This window comes from Podarcis gaigeae, assembly GCF_964106915.1.
Source record: "Podarcis gaigeae genome assembly, chromosome: 2".
In the NCBI taxonomy this organism is placed as follows: Eukaryota; Metazoa; Chordata; class Lepidosauria; order Squamata; family Lacertidae; genus Podarcis; species Podarcis gaigeae.
The window spans coordinates 71,456,204-71,464,452 of record NC_139679.1 but is presented as its reverse complement, the minus strand read 5'-3'; the positions used below and the strand labels follow the sequence as shown (position 1 = coordinate 71,464,452).

Below are 8,249 nucleotides of genomic sequence, written 5' to 3'. Positions count from 1 at the left end.
CTTCCGGAAATCACTGAGATAGGAACCAAATTTGAATCCGGCAACCAAAGTGAGGTTTGAACTGGAAACCGACAGGTTCATCGTTGGGCCTGATAGCGGCGGCTGCAGGGAGAGCGCTCCTTCCAGGGAAGCTTCCCGGGTTCAGGGCGGGGGAAGGAAGCTGGAGGACAAGAGCTCGAGACGGGCGGGTAAGCTTCGCGGGTCCCCTCAAAAGAAGTCTCTCCCCATCCCCAGCTCCGTCTCCCTGGAGCTGGGCGAGAGGACTGGCCCGTGGGCTCCCTCTTTCTCTTTGGTCACGGCTGCCAGCCTTTTATAGGCAGAGGCTCTGTGAGTTTGGGAAGCTGCCTAACTGTCCATTTTTATTCTTCTTCTGTTCAGTCCCCGCAACCAAAGCTTCTTTCCCCACCACTTAAGGCTCGTGAGGCTAGTTATTCTTGGAGACACTGACTAGCCCAAGGTAGAGATTTAAAGGAGGGGTTCTTAACCTGTGGGCTTCAGCAGGTTTGTGGAGTTGGGGGGGGGAGGAATTATTATTATTATTATTTACCCTCTTCATTTCCTTCCTGTTGTTTTGAAAACGGTCTACAGGGAAGGGGAATCTGAGGAAGAGTTTGCAGCTTTCATCAAATTCTGAAAGCGGTCTGTGCTTGTTGAATCCTCCTTTTGATAAGAGGCAGTACAGTGGTACCTCAGGTTACATATGCTTCAGGTTACAGACTCCACTAACCCAGAAATAGTACCTCGGGTTAAGAACTTGGCTTCAGGATGAGAACAGAAATTACACGGCAGTGGAGTGGCAGCCCCATTAGCTAAAGTGGTACCTCAGGTTAAGAACAGTTTCAGGTTAAGAACGGACCTGCAGAACGAATTAAGTTCTTAACCCGAGGTACCACTGTACTTTGTCCTAATGTTTTGCTAATACTTTGTTTGTAATGAATATCTGACCTATATCTTGCTGGCTAGTGGTAGTTGACGTACTGAACATCCCATATTACAGCTGGTGTTGCCCAGTTAAGTAACTGGCTGTGACAATGAAAGAGCTTCGGAGGGGAGTGTAAGTTGTTTTTGCTGGCTGTTTGGGACTATAGAGCAAAACCAGAAATGCAGGAAGGAATGCTTTCCCCTCTGGATTTTGCTGCTGTTATTTTTGTTTTCAGTAACCTGGAATGTAGTGCAGGGCACAGAGAGATCATCAAGTGTAAATTCAGTTCTTCAGTGTACGGGTGGGGAAAGGGAAGCAGCATTCAGGATATGCCCTTGTGACTGTTTTCTTATTGGGCAGAACCTCTTGTAAGTTTGGTGTTTCTTTTTGCAGAGAGGCTGTTCCACATGTGAGTTTTTGCATCTTTTCCTTGATCTTGCAGTTGTAAAGGATGCCTATCCGTGCCCATTGTACCATCTGCTCAGATTTCTTTGATAATGAGAGGGATGTGGCAGCTATTCACTGTGGACATACTTTCCACCATTTATGGTGAGTACTGTATAAACAAATGGCAAAATTGGTGGAGGAAAGTTATTTAAGAACCTAAGCAACTCTCTCTCTTTTTTTTTACACATCAACTTTTCATTACATCTTATTTGTGAAATAATACTTGGAAACATCTTATTTTTAACTATTTATTCATTAACAGCATTTTTAACCTGCCCTTGTTCAAATGATTCCAAGGCAGGCTACAAAGGGAACAAAAATAAGAGTAAGTGTAAGTAAAATATACAGAATTTGAAAAATCCAACATGAAAACACAATGAGTTATAACAGTGAGCAAACATCTGGGCAAATAGAAGCTTCTAGCTGGCTCCCAATTGTCAGCAATATTGGTGCCTGCCATACTTCAGAGGAGTAGGCTATTCTATAATAGGGGCACCTCCACAAAGGGTGCCATATCTCATGCCACCGCAGGATGGTGAGACAATGAAAAGGACCTGTTCCTCCATATCTAAGAGTCCAAGCAGGCTGATATTATAGTTGTAGGTACAATAGAAAGCATTAAGGCAAGTTTTTTTTTTTTGTTGGCTGGTGTCTTTGTGGTTTAGGAGGGGGGATGGATATGTTGATCATCAAGAAACTGCAGTTATAGAAACAGTGTGCTGGTTAGGAGTAGGACAATAATTTTTCTCTGCCTGATAAAATAGGTCTGTAACTCATTTCCTCAGTTTGTTGTGTCCTGCTTTTCCTTCTGTGTCACGGATGCCTGTCAAAATATTTGAGGACTGAAGGACCAGGTTCACAGTGGTACTGAGCCATTTCTAGCCTAATGCACTGTGTGCATATTTTGTGCTACAGTGGTGCCTCGGGTTATAGATGCTTCAGGTTACAGACTCCGCTAACCCAGAAATAGAACATCGGGTTAAGAACTTTGCTTCATGATGAGAACAGAAATTGCGCAGCAACAGGAGGCCCCATTAGCTAAAGTAGTACCTCATGTTAAGAACAGTTTCAGGTTAAGAACGGACCTCCAGAACGAATTAAGTTCTTAACCCGAGGTACCACTGTATTTCCTATATTGAAGATATGTCCAAATGAGTGTTTCAAGACAAACTCTATATATTCCTAAGACATATCCATATCCTATTCATTTATCACGATTTGTATCACTTTATAATCATATCACAAGCGAGCCTGCATGCCTTTACCACTCATTGTCTACCAAGCTAAATACTGTCCCAATGGCAACGGCAATAATACTTAAGATGTTCAGCACTGTGATGTTGCAAACTGAAATTTCAGCAAAACTGCTTTATTTTAAATGGGAGTTGAAATGTGTGAAACTTGCATGGAAATAAATCTCAGGGTAGTAAATGGGCACAGGATTGCAGCCCTGTGTATTACAGGGTGTTGGCCCTGTGGCAGAATTAATTCTAAAACTGTCTCAAGACTAGATGAGTTTTGTTTGTAACTGATAATACTTGCGTGTAGTGAGGTGAGCATATTCTCCAGAGAATATTCTCTACAAACTGTAAATTCTAATGTAAGAACCAATTTTACAACCCACATTTAAAAAACATAGTAAATAATAAGTCAAGCTATGATAGTGCCAGTGTAAGTAATGAATAATGATTTTTTTGAACCAGTTACATTACTGGGCGTTGTGTCATTCACCATTGACAGTTCTGAAATGTGAGCTACAGAAAACATTTTTAAAACAATATGCTATTCATTTAATTTGATGAACATTTGAATTCATTTGTATTTCAACTACTGTATATGTAATAGCCTTTTTTCTATTTTGGTGTGACATTATTTTTAGCAATTCTATACCCTTGGCCATACAGTGTGATTTTTTTTTTTACAGAAAGTAGCTTTAATGCTTTATACACTTAAAGTATCTAGGCCTATACAATTATGTGTAACAGCATGTGAGGTGGCCTTGATTTAAGCAGTTGACATTTGTATATTTTTATTTAATGCCAAAAAACTGGTTTTTGCAGTGCCATTCAATGGTACAAGGTGTCATTTACCTGAGACTGACATACTGAAATATATTATCATATAATGATAATACATTTAATGTTAATGGCTTCTTTTTTATATGCATGCATATAGATTTGTTTATCAAGCTATGTTTTAGTCACCAACACAGTTATTAAGTGTTAGAGCTATTAGAAGCACAAGATAGCCTATTACTGAATTTACTTGTATCAAACCTTAACATGCCAATTTTCAATTTCAAGTTTGGTGCAAAAAATCAAAGAATGTGAATTCACTGCATTGCCCCATTGAATAAAAGTATCTGTACAGTTTCTGGTTGCCATCTGAACAAGTTTACCCATGAATAAACATGTATGTTAACTAATTATATCATCTTCAATGCATTAAAATGAATATTCTCCTATTTTAAATGAGAATTCTCTAATATTCTCATTAATTGAGAATATTCTCGAGAATATTCTCCAAAAGATTATTCTCGAGAATTTAACATCACTACCTGTGTGGTTCATGTTAAGAAGCACCATTTGTCAATCACTTTGTCATCTCTTCCCCTCTAGCCTCATCCAGTGGTTTGACACAGCACCTAGTCGGACTTGTCCACAATGCAGAATCCAGGTGAGTCTTCAGCCTATGCTCACTGAAACAATCTGTCATATTTCATCGTCTTTACCATATGAGTACTTTGCCTTCCTAGGCTGAGGAGTTCTGTTTCAGTAACGACCTGTCCAGACTGGGTGGAGGGGTGTGGTCAGAAGAGAACGAAAGACTACCCAAATGAGAGAAGGTAACTTTGGAGAAGGGGCCCATCAACCTTGCTTCCTTGAAGCATAAGGTCATGGAATTACTATAAAGGTTTTATGGGGGGGCACTCCTGCGCTCTCGCTCTCTCTATATATATGCTATTGGATTGAATCTTACCATTGCTTTGCTTTTACCAAAGCTTAGCATGTACTGGGAAGTGTATGCTAGATCATATCTCTTCAGTTAGAAGGTTCATTGCTTTCACTTTAAGTACTGTAAGTTCAGCATTCAACTGATTTAGAATTCATCTTTTATTGGCAGAGGATTTTGATGGCCTCAGCACAGAGGTCCAAATCTGGAGAAAGTTGATTATGTTTGGGGCCCACTAAAATCAATAGGAAAAGTTAGCTGTGATTGGTTGATTGATTGATTTTCAGTTAATTTCAGTGAGATTTATTTATCTGTTTTAGAATATTTTAATCTGACTTTATAGCATTGAGACACTCTCAAAGCAGCTTAGAAAATATTCTTGCAATAAAAATCACATTCAGGTCTGGTATCAGGATTAGAAATAACGCGGTGTCTCCATGGTGCCAGGGTTATTTGGGTGGGATTTCCTGCTCTGATCCTTGGTGTTGCTCTTTGGTTTTTGCCTACTAAGCAGCAGCTTCCATTTATGTCCTCTGGGAGTGCGACTAAGCAGCTGGACCTCAATGAGCCCATGATAGAGGAAGGTCTTCCATTGCAGATAGTCTTGAGTATGAGTAGCTTTCTTCAGATTCTTCTTCAGAGCCCCTTCTCTTTGAAATTACTAAATCTAAGCCACTAGCTAGCTAGCTGTACAAGTAGCTGCAGTTAGTTTTTTACTTCTGTTTCTTGAACATCCCTTTGTGGCTAATGGAAATAGGAATGGGGATGCTGCAGATACAAGGAAAAATCAAAAGTCCTGCCGCGTATACATGAGCTGTTATATGTAAATGAGCTTTTGGGATGGTGGCCATAAGTGTGGTGTACCCTGTTAATACGGCAATAATTAGAGTCGAGACCTTTGGTATTTGGCTGTTACAATGTTATTTATTAGCTTCAAAGGAACACCAGTGTGCAGGTGCCAAGCTGCATGTTGCCTTCTTATTTGTCTTTTTCAGTCCTTGCCAGGTCTTAGCCCTTGTTGCTCTTCTGACTTGTTGATTCCCTCTGTTCTTTGCCGCCTCTCGCATCTTTGGGTTACCATGGAGCTATCGTGAAATAACATCTTATGTAGCTGTAACTATGCAATTAACTGGTGTCATGACTGTATATAATACTTAAAACACAAAGCGGTAGCTGCATGGGGGAGGTGGAGAGAGCTATGAAATTCAATTTCGGTAATATTTTTTTCCTCATAAAGCAAGCAGCACGTACTTGGATTTGGCACAGCGTGAGCTTAGCCTCAGCTGCTGAGCTAAAGCTGCCAGAGAACAAATTGCACTTGGTTCCAAGGTGCTTGAATTGTTTTGTCAAAATTCCAAAATTTTGTGCTGGAATAATGGCTCCACACTTGGAAAGTCTGTTACTGGAATTCTGAGCCAAAGAATTTCATAGCGGCAGTAGCAATGTGAAGTGCATCATATGCTACATTGCAATATGCTAGACAGGTCACATTAATATCCCTTGCTGTGCCTGATGCCCAACAGAACTGTCTTTCCTCCAAGCCCTGTGCTATAGAATATGGTTTCTAGTAAACACAAGCAATCATCCTGATTCAAGGTCAAGGGGTGTGTGGGTGTGGGTGTATTAGATTAGATGTGTCTTCTGAAATCTCTATATTTATATTGTCTTGAAACATCATTTCCCATCTTATTGCAACAGGCACCTCCTTTTTCACAGTCATGTCCTTATTCTTTCACATGTTACGTGTAGGTTGGCAAAAGACACATAATCAACAAACTGTTCTTTGATGTTGCCCTGGAGGAACAGACAGGACTGGATGCAGAAAGTCTACAGGTATGTATGTGCAACAGCTTGCTCCCATCATCTATGTTTAAAAAAAAAATCTTCCCTGTAAATATTTGCTGTCATTGGCTAGGCATAGGATCAAAGGTGAATCTGCTTCTGCACTTGTTTCTGCTTCTGGAGGCCCACTTCAGTTAGACTCTACATGACCTCAGGTCTTCGGGTTTAAAAATGCTTTCATTTTAAGAGCAAGTTGACATGAAAGGGATTCTATCAATTTCTTCCAATTTTCTGCCATTCAGACTCCTTTCAAAGAGCCTTCTTAATTATGTTTGTTTTTGTTAGCCTCTTCCTATTATCCTCGGATATTGTGCAGATCAGGAGTAACACAGCTATGTTAAAGTCTGGAGGCTGAATGGAATGTTGTTCTAGTTGCCTGTAGGAACGAGCAAAGAGAGGATAGTTTGCAGTCTTTGCAATGCTCATTGGGTGGAAGCTGTTAAAAGAATACGGTCTGTTTATAGTCTTCATCTGACAACTTGGCACATAGTTACATATTTACTGTTCCTCAGTGTTATCAGTTAGCTTGCTCTGTGAGATCTTTTGATCCACAATAAGAGAAAGAGACATTAAAAAAATAATACAAAAATTAGATTGGAGTGTGTATGGGTGTAGGATGTATAATAATGTTACAAGACTTGGAAAAACATAGGCTATAATCTTATGATACATACTGTGTTACGAATAAATATTTAAGACAAGCTTCATCTGGGAAGGTACATCAATTATAGTGCAATCCTATATGTGTTTACTTTGAAATAAACCCAATTAGGTTAGAACCAATGGAACCTACTCTAAGGTCTGTGGGATTGCAGCCTTAACGTGTTTGAGATCACTACTGTGTTGGCAATGAGAAATCCTGAATGCAAAACAATGGCGCTAAAGCGCTGTGTATTCTCAACAATAATTTATCCTTGGCAAAATGCTATTTCCTCTGTATCTTAGTCATTTAAAAAGTCTCCATTGACCTTGATATAATAGGACTCTTCTACCCTCTTGTGTTTAAAGTTAGCATGTGCTATGGTTGTCATAATTGGAATTTCCATGACAACAAGTTTTGTGTCTGTGTGCCTAATTCCCTGATATAGGTAACAGTTCCATCAGAAATAAAGCTGTCATATTCACAGAAAAGAGACTAAAAGCAACCTGATAAATGTGGTCAATAAACAAGGTAGTTGCATAGATTCAAAAATAACTTGATGCACATAAAAGCTCTCTTTATATTTACTAGGATTTCTTTAAGCATATTATTCAGTCGGTGCACTATTCAACAAAGGAAAGTTATTACAGATAAGGATGACTGAGAATTAAACGTGTTCCTGTCATAGCAACAACATATCTTGTGTACCTTAAGTAATAGTTCAGCCAATCGGCAAAGTGAATCCTGAAACACTTCTAAAAGAAAATGGCTTATGCTAGCACACCTAGAGAGCCATAGAAAGCATTAGTTCACTTGAATGAAGCAGCAGTGGCTTGCCAGGTGTTACTCTTGAGCTGCAAAATACTGAAAACCAATTTTTTTTTCAGAGTAGGATGACATGGCAATAAAGAGAAACACCATCTCTTGGTTTGCTTCCTGTTATAACAAGAACATTCTTGTCTATAAGTTGGCAGCTGCTAATAGTTATTAGCATATATAGCACTAATGTTAGTTTTGTATTGTGGATGCTACAAGTCCATGGAATTGAGGGGGGTCAACTATCTTGCTCCAATATTTAGAGGGGTAGATGTGTTGGTCTGTTGCAGCAATTGGTCTGTTGTGACACCTTAGACTGACAAATTTAGTATGGTATAAGTTTTTTGTGGGCTAAAGTCCACTTATTTGCGACCCTTTAAGCTGCCCCAAGTCTCTCATTACCCCCCAACTTGTCACTGGCATAAATTTTTTAACCATTAATGTATGTACAAATAGCCCATGCGTTGCCCAGTTTCCCTTAAATAAAAATGATCCACATTCTAAATTAGTTATGGGCTGGGGTACCACCATAAAGGCTCCTTCTACCTTCACTGCTTCCTTTCTCTGCTTCCAAACTTAGCATTCGCACCAGGTTTCTTCATAATTCCACATAGCTGATTTCCTTTCCCT

The 8,249-nt window shown here is 39.6% G+C and overlaps 1 protein-coding gene across 7 annotated transcripts in view; it reads left to right on the top strand.

The window, feature by feature from the left end:
• TRAIP (TRAF interacting protein) overlaps positions 1 to 8,249 on the top strand; it is a 32,586-nt gene continuing 24,337 nt past the window's right edge. The window contains exons 1-4 of one of the 7 annotated variants that reach the window (XM_083726614.1): positions 1 to 423; positions 1,365 to 1,471; positions 3,988 to 4,045; positions 6,071 to 6,154. In XM_083726614.1, the coding sequence (XP_083582740.1) occupies positions 1,374 to 1,471; positions 3,988 to 4,045; positions 6,071 to 6,154 (240 nt within the window). In that variant the 5' untranslated portion in view covers positions 1 to 423; positions 1,365 to 1,373. Of the gene's footprint in view, positions 458 to 1,364; positions 1,472 to 3,987; positions 4,046 to 6,070; positions 6,155 to 8,249 lie in introns of all 7 variants that reach the window. The other 6 variants (XM_083726612.1, XM_083726610.1, XM_083726609.1 and 3 more) reach the window with 6 other exon arrangements.